Source organism: Nothoprocta perdicaria, unplaced genomic scaffold (genome assembly GCF_003342845.1).
Source record: "Nothoprocta perdicaria isolate Ctin4 unplaced genomic scaffold, notPer1 scaffold_103, whole genome shotgun sequence".
NCBI lineage: Eukaryota > Metazoa > Chordata > Aves > Tinamiformes > Tinamidae > Nothoprocta > Nothoprocta perdicaria.
Genome location: NW_020454128.1, coordinates 157,358 through 177,527, shown reverse-complemented (window position 1 = coordinate 177,527; position 20,170 = coordinate 157,358). Strand labels below are relative to the sequence as shown.

The 20,170-nt window shown below is 38.1% G+C and overlaps 1 protein-coding gene across 1 annotated transcript; it reads left to right on the top strand.

The window, feature by feature from the left end:
• Positions 1-1,839: 1,839 nt before the first annotated feature.
• Positions 1,840-9,581, top strand: GKN2 (gastrokine 2). The gene is made up of 7 exons (XM_026043534.1): positions 1,840-1,901; positions 2,057-2,152; positions 6,655-6,708; positions 7,223-7,354; positions 7,786-7,896; positions 8,670-8,823; positions 9,376-9,581. The coding sequence occupies exons 2-7, from the start codon at positions 2,150-2,152 to the stop codon at positions 9,453-9,455; spliced, it is 534 nt and encodes a 177-aa protein (XP_025899319.1). The 5' UTR covers positions 1,840-1,901; positions 2,057-2,149; the 3' UTR covers positions 9,456-9,581.
• The last annotated feature ends 10,589 nt before the right edge of the window (positions 9,582-20,170 follow it).

Below are 20,170 nucleotides of genomic sequence, written 5' to 3'. Positions count from 1 at the left end.
TTTGTGCACTATTAAGAATATTCATATTTCTCTTTATTTGGTTATTTTACTGAGAGTTACTGTTTTGATCTCCCTTCTGATTCTGTGACACTTTGCTGTCTTGACTCAAGTTTGCAGTCTAATTTATACAGCAATTCTTGCTCTTTCTGATTAAAGCTGTTTCATTTCCAATATATGGCCTAAACTGAAGCACTATGAAATGTAATAACATCCTAATTAGATCAAGAAAACAGCTCAAAATTTAATATGGAAAATAAAACCCTGAAGTATGGGAAATACGTGCTTTGTCTGAAAACTGCCTTGCTGCTTCACTGAGGAACCAAAATGCTTCTTTAGCTGTATTATAAAGTTGATTTTTTTGTTCTATCGTGGCAGGGTAATCCTCACGTCCTCATGGACTGCGGCTGCTGGGATGCTCCCGCACTGCACGTGCAGCCCAGGTCAGATCCCAGCGAGCCTGGGGCTCTCACATCCCTATCCAATAGAGCCTTGCACCTGGAAGGCCCCTGCAGAGACATTTCCCAGTGACAAGCTATCAGATAAGTAAAGCATTTTTGCTTGCTTTATCTCAAAGAAAATGCAGCGTAAATTTGGAAAGGGAGAGGCAATTCTCTCCAGAAACCCTGGGCTAAGCAGAGCTTTGCTTAATAAGTGAGGCCCTGTGTTCTCTAGAGGTGTTAAAATTTTTTTGGACGTGTTAAAAATGGCAATGAACAATAATTGCTTAAGACAGGAAGTGAAATCTCACTGGGAAATTCTACAAGAACAGATTTAAGTGCTTGAGTTGGCATTCTGCAAGAACACTAATGTAACAATTTGCATTTATAGTTGCTTACATATTTTTGAAGGTTTAATGAAATCACAACACAAGTTATTGCAGATTAATGATAAATTTTATTGAGAGACAATAGCCTACAGAGAGAGCAGAAGAGAGGCAGAGAAAGAAGTGATTGAAAATGTGATCAAGGTGAGACTGTCAGGGAAAAAAAATCTTCATTTTAGGTACAATGAAGGAAATATCTCCTCAAAATCAAATTGGCAGGAATTATATTAAGGATGATGACAGTAATTTACTCTCACTTTGTTCTGCTGTGTTTTCACACATGAGACATCCTGTTGTACGAAGTTTGATGCTAAATGAAAGAACACCAAAACTCCTATTAAATTCAGACTCACTATAATATGTCAAATTTATACTCTCAATTTAAAAATTGAGCTGCTTATTATTCTTTACTTAAATATTTAATCTTTATGTAAAAGTTTATTGACCTTTGTTTTGGTATTTGTTAATTATGAGCATACTCACGTGTTGCTGGCAAAGCCAAATAAGTGGGAACTCCTCTGCACAGAGCTTGAATGGGTTTTCCGTATGGTGCCAGGTTTGTGACCCTCCTTCTTGACACGACATAATTATATTCAGGTGCTGGAGATGGTTGAGCCTCAAAAAACAAACCCAGAAAGTAGCATTTAGGAATAAAAAAAGGGGGGATTCAAAAGCCACATGTGTATCTTTAATTAATGTGCAGTGTAACTTTTGTTAGACTAAACTCAAGGTGTGGTTCAACCCTTCTAAGAAACTTTTGCTTTCTTCTCGGTGCCTTTTTTCCTTTTTGTGGTTTTCTTCTTCACATGTGTACGTTTCTCAGGCAATTGATTAGATTTCTCACCACTCTTGCCATCTTACCAGTTCTCCTGAAAGAGGTGAAGGAGCCAGTACAATAAAAGGAAGAGTATCTCTGTTTATTTTGCTAATGACGCAGGTCTTTTTCGAAAATAACCTGGTTGCAACAAAGCCCTTAAAAAAAAGAAAAAAAAATTGCAAGAAATTGACCACTTCTAAAACAACTTTTAACATTTGTCACAAGCAAAATTTAAAGGGAACTGTAATGACAAAAGTAACGGTAAGAAGTGGTTTTACATGGTACAAATAATTATAGAGAAGGAAAATAATGTTATTCAGTTATATTGTCTGAGTCAATATGTTGTGGAGCTTGAAGGGGGATTTTAATCAACAACAGGACCCATTTGTTCTAGCCTTATGTCATGCTCTGTGCAGGCAGAAGGAAGAACTTGCACAAAAGATGTTTGAGCTGTGGTGGCTGCAACTTACAGCGGAGAAGTCCCAAACAGAGCTCCAGGAGTTGAACCCATGGTATGTGTCAATGTGGGCCACGAGGTTTTTCTTATCAGTTCTCAGACTCTGGTGGGGATATCCCTCATTCTGGTCCTTCTGGTTTTTCTTCACATTTTGAGTTTTGAAACAGATTAGAGAAGATATAGATTTAGTTATGCAGGGCTTTGATGGTCTGTCAATGCATCACTCTGAGAACCACATTTTGGAAAGACATTGCTCTTACAGAGCAGATTATACCAGTAGTATATAATTATGCATAGCATTATACTCACATTTTTAGCAAGAGCTGGAGCCAGGAAAATACCAAGAAGAGTAACAATCAAAACCTGAAATAAACATTCAGAATTTACCACATTAACACTCTGACTGTGCATATTGCATCAAGTTATTTGTTGTCTAAAAATAAATTTGACTTCCTGCTCAGGTATATGTAATGTGTCCCACGCTGTCAAAGTTTGGTCTAGCTGAAGAGTATTTAAATATGCTAAAGAATTCATGTGTTAAAATGGCTGTAAATCAGTTTTTTAAAAACAGAAGAGCATTTAAACACAGTAGACTCCTTGGAAGATGGTGGGCATAATTTTTTATTTTTTTAAAAGGCAGTGAACTATTCCCTCTGAGCTTTTGGATTTCAGACATAGGGTAGATACATGTAATGCCTGTTCAGCTACTCTAGAAAAGGTATGTGGGTGCAGTACTCAGCTCAGCTCTCTACTTAGAACATTGCAGACATGCGACTTGAACATCCTCATAATATATTTCATGTTGCCAAATAATAGTATAAAGGTAAGTACCATCTTTTTCTGTACCAAAAACCAGGTTAAACAGTATTACAGTGACTCTCATTTGTTCACATTTCTCTAAGGTCAGAACTACTGCCAATATACTTTGTGTAAGATTTAAGATCGTTATCTTAAGTTGTTTTGTAGTAATAGTTGCTGTTAACAATTATTCCCTTGGAGATGGTCCCTCAAATATTGCATAAATCACAAAATTCATTGACTTCAAAGAAGAGGCTTTTTATGAGTGAGATCCAAGCATGACTCAGAATATTTAGCACTAACATTTTGGGATTTATCCCACAACAATTGAAGAGTGCTGTAAGTACCACTATGTTTCAGTCATGCTCTTGGAGGCTGACACCTGCGCCCTGACCTCATGTCACTCAGGAAGGCTCCTTATGAGTCAGTCCCAGAAGTTAGGAATAAGACAGTATTGCACTTTCTAGATCTTAAATGTGCATGTCACTCTGCTGTTGGAGCTCCTTCCTCCTTCAGATATGAGTAGRCAGATGCAATGACATCATTGCCAGATTTCACCACTGCGCTCACAAAAAAGTTGCCCCTTTTACTGCATAAATGCATAATACTGCCTAGGGAAATCAGCATTCAATAAGTGCCAAGAGACACAGAATAATTTTAAAACTGCCCAGGTTTAACATTTTTATGAGAAAGTGATGCATCTACTTACGGTGAACTTCATTTTGATGGTAGGAAAGGCAAGTTCTGCTGGGAATTGATATGTACTCTTACGTTTTATACACGGACACACCAAAGTTAAATGTTAAAATAGGTTTATCTTCCTGGCAAGTGTCCCCTATTCACAAAGTCATGACTTCCTGTGGTACTGATCTGATAGCAGCAGACCTTGATATCAGCTTGATTGAATTCATTGCAAATGGGAAGATGAAAAAAAAATCTTGGAAGGTTCAATATAATGAATAATAACTTCAAAACAACAAAAAAAATAGAAAACTGATACTTAATGACTGATACTTACTCCTATACTCACTTACTTAATTGATACTTCTATGACATTTTGTGCATATATGACAAAGGACTCAACCAAGTTGTTTTTATCCACAATTCATAAACTTTTGAGAATAGCAAGATTTCTATCTCCATTCATTTAAAAGACATCAAGTTGTGTCTCCAAAAATGAGATTAGCTCTAATTTATAGAAATTTTTGATTTCTTCTGTTTATTTTTCTCTTTTAATCTTTTCAGCACTGTTCTATCTTTTAGGATTTGCTTACCAGTCTTCTGGCCTGGACTCTGCATTTTTAGAGAGATTGTTAACAGAAAGAATCTGATTAGAAACTGAGGGCTAGTTCTAGAAACTGGATTGTTAACTGGATAAGGGGCATGCAGTAACAATAGGCAGTCTGTATCAATTATTATTAAGCAAGTAGATTTAAAAAAAAATCTGAATTTGTATTTTGTAATTAACATAGAATCACTCTATCAGATGAGTTATTTGCTTGTGAATGGAGAACTTTGTTTTGTGCAGTTGGCATGAAATATAACAAAAACAGTAGGTTATTAAGTGAAATAATTTGTGCATACCAAATGGAGACGGGTAGGTGTTTAGCCTCCAAGTTTGAACACATGCGTAATAGCCTATTTCTATATCACAAAATGCTCCAGTAGTCTCTGGATACTTAATTATTCAACTAGTTCTCATGAGAAAAGTCAGTGAGAAATCAGCCCGTATTATACTAAGCCCTGCGGTGTCATCAGCGACAAGCTGGAAAGCAGCTTTGTCCATTTTTTGCAGCAACCATGGCCAATTTGGCTATTACAGTAATGTGTCACACTTGGAAGTCTGAATACCCAAATCCTCCATCAACTTTTGATTACTTAAATAGTTTATATGGCAGACATACAAAGCTAGAGCATTTGACATCAAGACAAGAAATTAATTACAATAGAAGAAGCCAGGAAAAAGGGAAGGAAGGAGAGCTTTACTGTGCAAGGTTGTTCTTTGCCCAGTACAAGCTTGTGTCTGTCTTTCTGTTTTTTAAAGCTTTGCCCGAAGCATTATCTTTTTCTGTATTAAATTGCTGTATCAATGTACAGCAAACAGTTACAGCTAAGAACTAGATGAATTTTAAYCATATTCTCAAATTAATGTTCTGTTTGGCACACACATACTTTAATTTTCATTTGATTTTGCTGATGTCATTTTTTAGCAAGAATAAAAGTACTGAAACTGTTGTCGGATTGGTCCTAGAAGATTAGCTTTTGACCACTTGTTTAATTTAAATTATGCTTTGCCTGACCCTTACCCATACAGAATTTTTTGGGCAGTGTCATGGTTTCTTGATCCAGTATCACTTATTTCCCTCAGAGACCTAGTATGGCCGGTTGTATGCAAAGGTAAGTGCAGAGAATTTTGTTGATTTTTGAGGTGTTGCTTGATTCTTTACATTCCTCCCACTACTTTCTCATTTCCTGATAAGGTGAATATTTATCAAATGTACATGGAAAAAAAAGTCTCCGGGAGAGTTTGTTAATGCCAGCCTTATTCCCACCTGAACCTGATTGAATGAATCTCCCTTATGTGTTGAAATTCCTGTTTGGCAACCAGACTTGAACTGAAATTGTCTAAGTGTACATTTCACTCTTCCTTCCAAGTTCTGAAGTTTAAATTATTTATAGAGGATGATGGTGCCAAATGGCGGGGCAAATTTCTTTGTAATTTTGCTTACACAAATTGTGAATTATTCTGTAATTTAATTGTATTTTGCTGAAATACATTAGAATGAACTTGGAAATATTTGCTGTTATGAAAATATCAGAGAGATTAACGGTATCCTTAACGGACCAATATAAACAGACCAATATAAAGTGAATATCCTCAGTGAGGAAATGGCTGTCCTTCACTAAATACTGTGRATTTTGCATATTTCTGTGTTCTTATATATAGATGTGTCTGTGTTTGAGAGATCTGAAGCTTATGCTTCAGAGCAGCATTTATTATGAGCAGCATTTTTTATGAGAAAAGGCCACGCATGCACTATTTGGAGGGGATGGATATAAAGTTGGTCTATTCATTAGCTGGCACTTAGGCTACTGGTACATAGGTATTTCTTTCCAGGGTTTGTCTGCAAAGTGTCCACAAAGCGCAGTTGAATAAATGAGTAGCACCTTTTCCCGATAGCATTTAATTCTGGATAAGTATCGTGTTAAATATTAAAAGCTTGAACCTGCGAGAGTTGAAACTCCTCCAGAGTTTAAGTCAGTAAATAATAGCCATTTGTAGAGTGATTAAGTTTACGAAAGCTGACTTATTGACTGTTTTTGACATATCAGGATCAAGTTATCTATGCAAGCTCAAAATTCAGATAAAGCAGCTTACCGTGGTGTGGCATGTAGATATGGAATTGCTCAAGTCATGAAGAACATTTGTCAAGTGTCTCCCACACCTCCAGTAGGATATAAAAGTTGAATGTTTCTGGGGCTGTTTCCCATTTTCATTTTCTGCAGCCTCTTGTTATTATCTGAAAGGAAAATGAAGGGATTTGTGAGTATACACATTTTTATTGAATTTATATTTTAGAAACTTCCTTTCTAATGATACAAATGGGCATTTTCTTCTGTTCACTTCAAAATGACTTTTATGTTTTTATTAATTTTTAATTAACTTCTAATTCAGAAGTGTAATTTATTATATTTTATTAAGCTGGTGTGCCACTGCCCTATGTTTCTGTTAGATGTGAATGTGTATTCCTTTTACAGGCTGCAATCCTCGCTTTGCTGGGAGTCTTCTCGATTCCGACTTTGGCATTGAAGGTAAGCAGACTGAGAAGCCTTCTACTACATGGATTGTTTAAAATGCATTATATTTTTGGGCATGGGGGAATATAATGGGAGGAAAAGCACAGTGCTAATTTCCAGGAACTGAGGAAAATACCCTTTCTCAAAGGAGACAACTGTACAAGCCCAAGAGGGGGTTCTGTGCAGCCATATAGCAACAGGAAATTCCGAGTGGGTAGCCCATTAGCTCAAGCTAAGGTTTGGAGCCTGTCGCAGGCTTCCCTCGTGTGTGTCTGCTGCCACGCAGTGACAGGCTGCCCTGTGTGCTTGTGTGCTTCACCTTTTCCTACAGTGTGGCTCTGTCTCCTCCTTTCTTCCCCTAAATTGAACTTTTGGGCATTTAACCTCCACCTTAAAGACCTCCTGGCATTGCTAGAGAGTTGTAAAGAGAGTTAGGATTTATGTGAAGCAATTGTCTTTGATTATTTGAAAGGAAACACTTTAATTTATGTGATAATGATGAACAACTATTTTGTGTTTTGTTCCAAAGACCTATGACTTGTCAGGACCTGAAAATGCTTTTGTCACTGCAACTATGACTATTGACAATAGTAAAAACGTAGCTGATGTCCATATCCGTTCTGGGATATACTCCTCTGATACCATTTTTGACTACTGGCATGTAAGTAAATCCAAGAATCTACCTAGGCTCAAACAATCTCTGTGAGGAGTTTTTAAACACACAAAAAAATATAGTGGTATATTGTCCTTGTGAGTTGTCTCAAAACATTCTTTTCCATCACTTCTATTCCCTTTTCCCATCTCTGTCTCATACATATGATCATGCAGTTGTTTACATTAGGCTTGTAATGAAATACATGGTGATTATTCATGAAAGAGTTCAGAAGTCCATGGAAGAAGAAAATTTCACAATTATAGGTAGATATTAATATAAGGAATCTGCTTCAGTACCCCAAAGGTTGACGGTGTAAGTGCAAAGTCATCATGGGCTGTATAGCATCTTTTTTATTTGTTCACCCTAAAGAATAGGGGGAACTGCCAAGTGTGAATGGTAGCTGTTTTTAATGAACTAACTGCAATTTCTTATCACAGGGTTATATTGCAACAAGGATGTTTTCACGGAATGCCTGCTTTATCCTGAAAATGGATAAAAAATCCTTCCCAGAGATACAGGAAATTGGGCGCAGGGCTTATGAGAAACAGGTATGGAGATTCTTGTACTGTATATTAAGAAAGTTGCCTGGTTGGGTGGTATGACAGAAGCCCTCTCTTCTAACATTAAGAACAGTTGTTGTTAGGAAAATATGTTATTGGATTTGAAATGATGAAACAGAACGGTAAGATAAAACCTCAAATGCATATAAAATACAATATTATTTTAAGATAATGAACAATTATGGCCCACTTTGCAGTATTATAGTGCGTGGTAGCTATAGATAGAACTATAAGATATCTTGTCTATGGAAACAGTGTGATTGAATATTTTGGGTGCTTCTAATAGGAATTCACACAAGCTTTTGCCCTTTTTTCATTGTCATGCTAATATTTGGGGATGAGGTATTTGAAGTTATTTTGTTTTCAGAACAGAATTTGGAAATCAATTTACTCTGAGCAGACTATGACTTTCCTACTCAGGCAAAACTTTCACAAAGATTCATTGGGAATACTGTTTGAAGATGAGTGTCAGCTGTGGCCCATTTTATGACAGCCTAACAGTAGCACTTCTAGAGCAAAATGTACTATTGACCTCTTTAAAATGCCTGTGCAGAGTGGGCAGATGAACATTTAATTAACAGATTAAAAACCAATTAACAGATTAAAAAGTATGTATTTTACTTAACTTGTAGCTTTCTCAGCTAATGTTTTGTGTGAGACCAAAGGAAAACAATTTTAGTTTGGGCGATTTTCTCACAAGATATGTTAGCAGACCAAAACCAAATCTACACTGCTGATGATATTTCATGCTTTCTCTTTAGACTTTGAAGAAGATATTCTCCCCAACTAATCTGTGGGTACAATATACACCTGGCAATTCAGTAATCGCAAACATAAAGGATTGGTTTATGTATGGTAGCGCCATTGAGCATCTCTGCAAAGATCTGCCTATCTACAAACTTGTAAAAACCGAAGGTAAGGAGTAATAACAGCACCTAAACCTTCCATTACAGATAGCAAGCAAGCATCTTTCAAACTCTTATACCTAAATCCATGTGGCATCTTTGTGAGGTAGCAACATATCGCTCCACTTTAGAGAGAAGTGAATTGCCTAGTAGAATTAAAAGTGTAAGGCCCTGTGATGCTTTGAAAAAATTCCCTGAAGCACCTTTCTCATCTTAGGCATCTTTATGGAACAGCTCTCTGTAAGTAGTTTGCCCAGAGTCGCAAAGGAAGTACCCATGGGGTACAGCTGTACCCCACTTGTGTCCTGATGATACAAAATACATCTAGCATATGCCAGGATGGTACCTCAACTCCTTTGGCTATAGTAAAGCAGGAACACAAAAGTGGGTTGAAACCACACACGTATTTCACACAGATACCATAGAAGTTTTACATGGTATCCATTCAGATCAATGGGACCATAACTGGGAGGGAAACGTTTATGTAATTAACAGACCTTTTGCTACTGCGTGCTGGGAGCTTGTCATTGAAAATACCTTCATTTTCTTGTTCCTATTTTAGCACCACTAAATACTCAGCATTGCGCCGATGCAGGAATCCCAAGCATTTTGGGCATTAAAATCTGTCCAAAACTCGTCTAAACCTGGTCCTGACAATTCCACTGCTTGGAAATGGTTTGTTTTCCTGTGTGCTTCCTCTACTGCAGCCGTGTTCTTAAACTGGGTCAGATCTTACTCATAGACTCAATCAGCCTATCCTAATCTGTGAACACAACACAACTCCCATGTGCAAATAAAGATAATGCATTTAAGAGTTTCTTTTTCTTTTCTTCATCTGAAAACATAACAAAACTAAACCAGGCCTTGCTATAACCTTTCATCTAAAACCAAATAAACATTCTTTTGGCACACTAATATATGCAGGCTACAGCAGATGCTTTGTGTCAATGAAGAAATGGGAGAAGAACGTTTTTTAGTGAAAAAGTCCCCTTTGGAATCAGCACTGAGCATCTTCAGGCACTGACTCACCTCATATGATCACTTGAGAGACTATGGGAGGGATCAAACCGATGAAAGCGTAGAGGGTAGAGTGGATATATATTGCCATCAATCACCATAACACTTCATAGCATCTTTTAGCAGATTGGATTTAAATGTTATTTTTAGAGGTGTGTCTGAACCAAAGCCCTACTTTGAGAAAATTCACCTCTTCTAGAATTTTATGTTCAACTCTTGATTTGGTCCTGCTGTAAGCCAAACTATGGACCGGTACAGCATGTTGTCAAGCTGCAAAAGTTCTGTATAGCAAGCGAGAATTTTACAATCCCTGTCAGATTCTTTACAAATTTACCCTGTGATTTGCAAAGAAGCTTAACTTCTGCAAGGCCAGTGAGAGTTTGGGTTTAATAATTTCAGTAGGTCAAAACCCCAATGTTTAGGGTGTAGCACACTACGCATTGTAGCATATTTTATAGGTCAGGAGCTGATGGAAAGGCAAGATGAGGCAGTACTGATGCTGCCTGCATGGTCCTCTGCTGGATACCACTGAATGGTTAAATACTTATGCATCCTTTTCCATTAATGCTTGGAAGGAGTGTACATTTTTAGGCTGAAAACGGAATGTTTGTAGTTTATTTGGGCTGCCAGAGAGCAAGGCAATCCTTTGGGGTCCAGAAAACTGGCCCCAGGTTCTCCATTTGTTATTTTCAATATAGGCTCCTGGTCAAACCATCTGTCAGTTATTAGAAGAACATTTTATTGTGAAAATGCTCTTTTAGATTCATCCTATTCACAGCAGTCTGCAGGATTTTGGTGCTCCAAAGTGCACAAGCTTAGATCTAAAAAAGGTGTTGAAGGAAAGAGTCTAGAAAAGAGCATCAAGATGTGACTCTCATTACCTTCAAGGTCACCTGATCTTTGTAAGAGGTTCTTTCAAAGTCACATACTTACTTTTAAAGTTTAGCTARCTTCTCAGCTAGTCTAGTTCAATAAAAAGAAGGGAATATATTTTATGTAGGAGAGAGGGAGCATATGGGGGCATGTCTGGAAATGCCTGAGTATCTATGCACGCATGTGCCTGTGCATCAAGAATACTTTATAAGCAGCTTTTATAAGTTAAAACAGTATTTATCCTGTACCAAGATAGCAGAATAATGATGTTAATGTGCTTCCAGCTTAAAAGAAAAGAAAGAAAAGAAAGAAAAGAAAGAAAAGAAAGAAAAGAAAGAAAAGAAAGAAAAGAAAGAAAAGAAAGAAAAGAAAGAAAGAAAGAAAGAAAGAAAGAAAGAAAGAAAGAAAGAAAGAAAGAAAGAAAGAAAGAAAGAAAGAAAGAAAGAAAGAAAGAAAGAAANAAAGAAAGAAAGAAAGAAAGAAAGAAAGAAAGAAAGAAAGAAAGAAAGAAAGAAAGAAAGAAAGAAAGAAAGAAAGAAAGAAAGAAAGAAAGAAAAGAAAGAAAGAAAGAAAAGGGAGGGGGTAAGAGATGATTAAAGGCGTCCCAACAATGGTATCATTGGATGCGCACTGACAAGCAGCTGAAGTATGTCAGGCATTTGTTGGGGCAGAATTAGTGCACATTCCAGTCACATCTCCACCTCTGCTGCAATTAACCTTTCTTGATCCTTGTATCAGTGGGCAGGAAGGAGCTACACTCCCTCACTGCCAAGGACACCAGTTTATCTAGTCGCCTGTGCTGCCCTTTAATCCAAGATCTTTTTACCATTGAACTCACTGCACTGAACACCTTCCGCTACCTACTGTTTCCCAGCGTACAAGACTTTGTCAAATCCCCAATGTGTCACTTCTGTCCATTGTGGTAGTTTTAAAATCAGAGATTAGCCCTGAAACTTTTTCCCAGTAAAAATGGAAGCTTATTCTCATTTCAATACCATTAAATACCTATAAGAAAGCCCTCATTTGGTAGGTCTTCCCACTCCATTTTTTGCTTACAATAGATGGTAGCTAGAAAAAACATCCCTTGTCTCTTGCATGTGTCTCTAAAACCACTCAGGAACCAAATGCTGCAGTCAAATACAGAACAGCATGGCAAGATCCACATGCAGGAAGAAAAGAAGCAACATATCAGGAAAGGGAAAGCAAGTGCTCAGGTTGAATCAAGATGCCTAATTTTAGATATTCAGTTTTGAAACTATTGATCACAGAGGGGAGTGAGTTGGGTTTATAGGGTGACTTGGTTAAAAAGGAGACTGTCCTGCTCAAAAAGCACACTAGATTTTCCAAGGTGCAGAATTTGGACCTGGAGTTGCGTTATTTGCTTTCTACTTCAAGTAAGGACTCAGTGTAGTTTCAGTTGACCACTAGATGGCAAATTGTTACAGAAATCTCCCAAATTGCTTTTTAATTGCACCTGCAAGGTTATTTTTAAGGAGTGAGATCTTGCCATCGCTGGGCTAGTAAGAACACTGAGTAGGTGCAAAGCATAACTTAAAAATAAAATGAAATGAATTTCTGTCAACCTGAAACCTGTTACTTGGGGAGCAAAAGCTGGGTCAAGATGCAGAGGATTAGAATTCTTTCTTTCAGATTTCCACACCTCTGAGATAAGATATTTTCCCTAATTGAAGCTCTCTCAGTCCCTCAGTAATTCCAATTTCTTCACTGTAATATCTGTATTTATTTTCTTTATTTATGTATTAAAGTACTGCATTCACATAGTGTGTGTTAATCAAAGACATAAGATTCTGGAAACATATGTAGCGAAGACTCACTAGATCTAATATAAATGAGAGAAATCATTTCTGTTTCAGAAAAGAGATGCAACAAAGGATGAAAAGTAAATGTGACAAGCAGGAATCGCTYGCTGATCAGGAGCACTGGTAAGAAGGGAAGACCCAACACTCTTGCTTGTTGGCTGGGTGAAGTCAAAGCAGAAAAAAAATTTTCTTTCTTCTTTCTTTATCTGTTTCTTTTAAAAATGGCTTTGTAATGCCTGGTGCTAGGATGAGAGCTGCTATGAGAATGTAAAGGAAGAAAGAGGGGAGAAGCAGTACAAGGAATTCTTTTAAGGATGTTCTTTGCAGCTTCTAGGACAGCCCGGACTATACAGATAGTTACAGGTACCCAGTACAGGTACAAGGGTACCCCGAGGTACCCTAGTTCATCATTTAAAAATACACTAACTTTGAGACAAAAGACCATTAAGGCTTGAGCCCATAGTGGTTGCCAATAATTTTTCCATGCGCTGTTACAGGGGATGGGGGCCCTTTTTGCCTAAAGCTTCCTGATTCGGAAATTCACTTCAAGCGTGTTGGGAGGTGTTTGACAGCAACACGTTGAGCCATGTCCCTGGGTGCAATACAGTGCAAGCTGAGCCAGGGCACTCTGCCACTCGTCCCAGATAAGTCGAGCTCTTTAACACCAGGGCCTGCGAGGGGCTTGTTCCATGCTCTCAATGAGATAAGCTGCCATCCGCGCTTCACAGCACACTCCTATCTGCCAAGGCGCTCTGAGAAAAACAGGGAGATGTGCAGCGTGATTTAAAGCACCTTACGGGCTGCCCAAGCTGAAATCTGAGTTGTAGTCGAAATTAAAAGAGAGGAAGCACCAGAGGTGTGGGGTCCTTCAGATACAGGACTGCTTACAAGCAGCTCATAGGTGTTCAACAGATGGGCAGTAGATAATTACAACACAAGTAATGGTAGAAGTTGCAGTTCTAAAGCCTAAAAATCAGCAGAGTCATTACAAATTCTCTAATTAGAGAAAAATAATTGCATTTTCAATCTTTTGAACTTCACAAGTGTATATAGTTACAAATGTACCTGGGAAAAAAGAAAGGTCTTTATCTACATACACTTTCACAAAAAAATCATCCCGAACTGATACAACGGCTAATCAGAAAACAGCCCCTTGAGTATCAAGAGGGAAAATTCCTGGCTGTAAAGATATTTTACCTAGAGTTATTACCTAGGGTCTCTCTCTCTCTCTTTTTTTTTTTTTCTTTGCCATGTGCATTGTGTTTTTAAAAAGCTCTTAAGGTAAAGTCATATTTCTGGTATGTTGTTCTGATTTGGAAACCTATTAACTCTTAGTATGATCCTGTTCCTGGGTATCCGTGAGATTATCCATGAATTCAGGTGAGGAGAATTCAGCCGTTGCCTCATGAACTGAGGTAGTAGAAGCACTTGAACAAATTCCTCAATAATGCCAACTAATACTTATATATTCTGAGCATTCTAACAAATAAAGCTACTGAAACCAGACATTAAAATCTGAAGCAGACAAGTAAATCTCATGCAACTAAAACTGATCTGGGCATATTTTTTCTCCTTTAGAAAAATAAACAAGGCAAGGCAAAAAAAAAATTAGTAATATTTTTCTCTGAATTTTTTGAGCTATCACAAAAAATTAATGAACATCTCCAAGATAGTTCTCCTCTGTCTCCAATGGTTTTGGCTGTGGAAAACTTTAAATTTTAATTAAAGAGTGTAGAGGATATTTTAAAAAAGAAGGAGGGTTGTTGCAATTTTTTCAGCAATTTCTAGTGTAATTTTATAGAGCAAGTAATATATTGCTTTTCTTCTGTTTGGAATACAATCACTGAGCTATTTCTTTTGCACTGAAAAAAAAAAAACCCAACACACCCTACAAAAGTGAATTTCGTCATTCATTTGTTGATGAAAAGGGCATACAAAGAGCACAGCACTAGGCTAGCAGAGTCAGTCTGAGTTTAGAATTCTTCCTGTGATCTAAGCCAAAATTAATAAAAACTCCTATACAATTTCCTTGCAAAGGATAGAAAAGACAAAATCTGGTGTTAACTTGTGTGATAAACATAACTAGGAGCAGCTGCTAACAGTCCTAATTTATGCAATATAATTATCAGGTTACAGAAATTCAGGTGTAAAACCTATTAAATTTTTGGTTTTAGAGTTTTGATTTAAACAGGACTTTTTACTGAATAACTCTCTCTACTGTTGCACGCAATTTATTTTCTTTGTTTGATCCCAACCCTAACATTAAATAATGAGAATAAATCCATTCAACATACTTGCCTAGTTTTTCTTCTTTATGTTCTGTTGAGAGGATTATTAGCTGTTGGATTTATAATTACTGTCTCACACTGAGACACTGATTATTTTTGAGGTAAAACATTCTAGCCTCGATGAAGCACAAAATTCATGTTATTAATCTAAGTTACCAGAAAAAAAAAAAAAAGATAAACAGAGCCTCTTTTTTTTTTCCAACCAAATGTTTATGATTAAAAATCCATAGTTCTAAAAACCAAGGCCTGGATACATTTAATATTTGTTCCCAAGAACTTTGTCCTTTTAGGGTTTGGGGAATATTTAAATGGGATTCTCATTAAGGAAGAGAATGGTATTCCTCAAACAGCCTACTTGGACACAGCTGACAACAACAGAGGAACAATTTGGGAGATTCTGTCAAGTTTTGTTCAGGAGTCTTGCTTTTGTCAGCGTCACTGAAGCTGTGCAGTGACTTGCCCCAAGTTTAACACCCAAATGAATACCAAAGCTACATAAAAAAACTAGATGAGGGAAGGAATTTCAAAAACATAGAATTAAAACTTTCTCTTGACCTTTTTCTATTAAACTGCACTGTGAAGCAAGCATGATAAAAAGCTGGCAGAGTTAAAACTAATGGTATTATTAAACTGCATGCCTACCCTGCTGCTAATTAGCACTGCAGTACAACCACTTTCCATGTGCAATTCTCAAATAGTAATTGATTTATTTATTTTATTCCATGTCCCACCTTGTTATACTGAATTAGTGAATTTTCTAAGCTTTACCACTACTGCATTTTAAGTGACCTTTGTATGTTAGTAAGGATTTCTACTTGTGTGTAGAGCAGGGTTATATCACAGAGCAGGGTTGCAGGCAGATCGATAGATTTCTTGAGACAGCTTCCATTGAACAAATGACATGTACAAATATTTCGCTTAATGCTCCTGACAATGCTTGTACTACATGTAAGCACTTTGTTAGCCTATGTTCCTGTGTTTTGAGGGCTGGCAGGAAAAAAAGGAATGCCTGAATGCTAAAGTTTACAGAAACAGAAGCAATAGCAAGAGTCTGCTTTGTCTTTCTCGCATAAGGACCAAAGAATGTGTCCCCGTGTCCCTCTTCCACAAAATTGCTCCATGTGCCCGAGTGGCAATACCACAGATTTCCTGATAAATATAAATACAAATATAAATACAAATACAAATACAAATACAAATACAAATACAAATACAAATACAAATACAAATACAGGCTAAACAATGGCAGCTCCTGCATCTAGCAGTGCAGGCTGCGCGCCGGGGCCTCGCCGAACAGCGAGGCTGCAGCGTGTTTGCAGCGGATCTGCCGCACGTGCCTGGCAGCCGCTCGGGGAAGGCAGAGCGCGGCGGGCCAGCCCTGTGCTTACTATTTCAGTTGCTCAGGCTTTGCAAGCGCTCAAGGATCTCTTTATCTGCACTGCAGCGTGAGCAGCGACCTGCAGCTGAGCCCCAGGTCTGGGTTACGCTAGTGCAATGATGGGCTTCCTTCCTACAGACCTTGACACCTTTTCAAGGAAAAGAAGTGGGTAGAAATAAGGGAATTGCCAGTAATTACATAGGTAGTTTCTCTGCCCTGGTCATTAGTACTTCCTCCTTTCCTATTTGCCTGGAAATAGCTGATAGATAATGTGGTGCCACTGGCTTCCCACATAAAAACCTTTTGATGCACGTTTTGGGGTTGACACCAAAGGCACACGAAGAGGCCTAAGTAGTTGCCTGCCCACATGGCTGCAGAGGGACTTTCATTCTTCTCCCTGCTTTGCTTTCTCTCCATGACTTTAGTCGCAGTGGATATCTGCACTTCTCTCTCCCCACTCTTTCTTTAAATACTTTCTTTTCAATTTCTAGTGACCTCCAAAATCAGAACAGAGAGCTGCTGGGAACGGCCCATTTACGGAAAGGAAATCCAGAGCAACCATGATCCAAGGCATACAGCAGTAAGGACTTAGGGAGATGCAGGAATGGAAACTAATTTTAGTTATTCCATTGCAAGCTCATCACACTGTCAGTGTCACACTCTTCTTTATCTCCCATATCACATCCAACAGTTACCTCATGCCACAGCCATCTTCTGACAGAGACCACTGTGGGGCATTTTTGTTATAATTTTATGCCTGTATTTTGGAAAACTTCGAATCATGTCTTGTGATGGTCACTGGAATGCATTAGTTTGCATCACTGTCCTACTTCTCTGAAATGGCATCTGTGTCATCCTCATTAGAGAGCAGTCTGGATCCATAATCTCTGCGTTTATATAGCCTGAAGTTTTGGAAAGGATTTAAAAAATGCCGAGTCTGAATTTAGAAATTTTCTGGACAAGATGCCTTCCTGCTAGTTCAGTCTGGGTGCTGAGGCTTGATCAAAATGCTGAGATAGAAATGCATCTTATGGTAATACCTGTTAACACTCCTGTCTAAAAACTTGTGGGTGATTTTAGATTTATCTCAGAGTTTTTAAGGGCTGATTAACATCAGCAATGCCCCTTTTCCCATGATATAATACATACGCTGACTCAGAAAGCAAGGCGCACTCCTATTTTCCCATGGAAAGACACACGTTTCTCCTTGATTAATCCTCTCCTAATTATGGGTAAAAGCAGTTATTTGCCTGAGAGTGACAGCTGTCTGCATCCTATTGAAGACACTCAAGTTTGACATTAGTTTTTTTCTCAAATGTTTTGGCATAGAAACAAAAGGTCACTCGTGCTATGAGGAAAATCACTTACCAAATCAGAATAAAGGGGTTGTTTTCTTGTAATGAAAATGGGATGTTTTATTTTGAATTCCCAAAATCTAAACACAGTTATTGGCTCTGCTGTCGATATCCTGTGTGACCCTGAACAAGTCATTTGATAAATTTCCTTGTTCTGTGAAACAGGGAAATTTTCCCTTGCTCTCCTGTATCTTCCTTCTTTATATAGTGTAAATTCTTTGAGGACAGGTTTTGTTTTTCACATGTGGCAAAAACATCCCTCTAAAAGTGTTGCTGACAAATAGACAGAAAGTTTAAATGAGAATTACAATGTTCGGTGCTTTGTTTCCTCTTTCTTCTGAACTAAATAAGTTGAGTTGCTGTTTGAAGATCTGTAACAAAAGTCTCAAAAAATGCATGCTGGATGCAGATCTTTCCTGTGTGGAATTTGACATGAAATGCTCTTACCTACACATCCCAGCCACAGCTTTAATTGGAAGAGATATTTCTATTCATTTTTAAGCAAAGAAGGCAACATTTTTTTATTCCTGTCTTCTGCAGATATTTATTTGGATTAATTTCTTTTAAATATCTCCAAATAATTTCCCCTGAAAAGGAATCTCTGAGGAATATTTTGTTTTCAGCCTTGGTACTTAAACTAAGAATGCTCCTCTTTTTTCTCTACTGAAACTTTAATTGATTTGGGTTTGCTTGGTGGTATTTTCTGAGATAGTCTTTCAATAAAAAACATTAAAAAATCTGAAGAAAAAAAGAAACATAAAAAACCTAAGATTTAATACCTTTAAAATTGAATACCTTGAAATTAAATATTTGTAAATACCTTTAAAAGATTTAATTTGAAAACATTATTATAATTTCTTAGATTTGTGGGCTGCTGAGCCAAAATCCACCTGACTGCATCTACATTTAGGAAACAACGTGTGAAATTATTCGAATTAACTAGTGAACTGTTCTTTTATTCCCTGAGGAGCCATTTGCGTCCAGAAAGGCCAGCCCAGGGACACGTTAGTCGCTGTCTGCTGGAGGGGACCAGCACACACGGGTGAGTTCCGCGTGCTCGTGGGAGCAGGTGTTCCCGGCCGGAGCGCGTCACACCACGGCCGCCTGCGCAGGCCTCCGAGACCCTTCACATTCTTTCTCCCCTCTTCCTCTTCCCCAGACGAGCATCACACCTTCCACTCATTGTATACTGGCAACCCTGACACTTCGTCAAGCCCTGCTGCACTTTCTGGCCTTTCAGCACTGGCCCGGATTCACACATTCCTGCCCAAACCCATGCTCTTCTTGACGGAGGAAGCTGCGGAGGCATCAGCACCATGGAGGTTCTGGGGCGCCGCAGATTAGAGGCTATTTTGGAGCCATGCAACCTTTGGGGCTGACCCTTTCGACAGCTGAATGGTTCCCTGGAGCAGCTGACACCAACGGCTCTCGTCTGCTTGGTGCTGTGGTAGAAAGACCCTCCGTTTGCTCTCCGAGCAGTTTTTACTCGTCCCATTCTCACCAGCTCATATAAATGCAGAGCATCCAGCCTACAATGCTATCTCCATCAGGGAACATTTTTGAGCTTCAAAAGGGCGGGCAAAACATGAATTAAGCAACTTCGTACAAGTGTTGAATGTCACAGGATCAATGCACAAGCTCAGGTTCCCATTAGCTACATTTTCCTGTGCAAATTCACTGAAGAAATAAACACAAACTTCCTAGGAAGGCTGGCCAAAAGCCTTTCTATAACTCTGTCTGCCTGATACAGATTTTACTCCTCATGAAATGGTCTCATCATTTATGCTATAAATTTGATAACATTTAAACAGTAATTATTATTAATGTTTCTTCTCCAGCTAACTTGGCTAATCTGTTCAGCAGAGATTTCTTGAGGGCAGTTTCATTTCCAGAGAAAGGCCAAACCTCTTCATTTTAGTGACATGAAATTAAGCCCTTCTGTTAAACATTTTAATTCAGCAAAAAATATGCATGTGTTAAATTCATCAGCTTATAACCTAATGAAACAGGAAGCTGCTTTTGTATCAGATACACTCTATGGGTACTGCTCATCTGGCTAATCTCCAGCAGGGTCTAAATTGAATAAGCTCAGAAACCAGCAAAAACTAGTTTATGTATAACAGCATTGCCCTTTCATATGCTATTGTTCATGGAGTTATCAAAACAAGAACGGAAATGCAGAGAGAGCTGGAATAGCTGAGCAGTAATTGAGTTCCTAATGAGCCACTGAAGCAAGATGACTTACTTGGGGTTTAGGAAATTTCTGTCAGATCACTGTGTGAGGTTTTCACTTATATATTTATGTCTACAGGATGTGAAATTACAGAATCATAGAAAATATGTCTGACTTAGTAGAGCTTAGAGAGGTCACTCGCTGTTCCAGCCTCAGCTCTGTCTATGTCACTGCCAGAGGAAAGTAATTCTGTTCAGTTTTGTCACCCAGCAAATGGAAGTTGTGCAGCAGATTAAGTTTTAATCTTTGTTACAGAAGAGTGAACCTGGAAAAACTCCTCTGACTTTAGAAACATTTATGTGATTAACACCAGAGTAACAAAGAGGAGAATTTGACTCAATGTATGATTAAGGGCCAGATGTTGTCCTCAAAATAGCCAGCATGCTCATATGG

What these genes read in the sequence shown, in the direction of transcription:
- GKN2 (XM_026043534.1), top strand. An exon ending in CCATTTTTGACTACTGGCAT is followed by an intron (nt 7,355 to 7,785) that starts GTAAGTAAATCC and finishes TTCTTATCACAG; the next exon opens with GGTTATATTGCAACAAGGAT. An exon ending in CAAACTTGTAAAAACCGAAG is followed by an intron (nt 8,824 to 9,375) that starts GTAAGGAGTAAT and finishes TTCCTATTTTAG; the next exon opens with CACCACTAAATACTCAGCAT.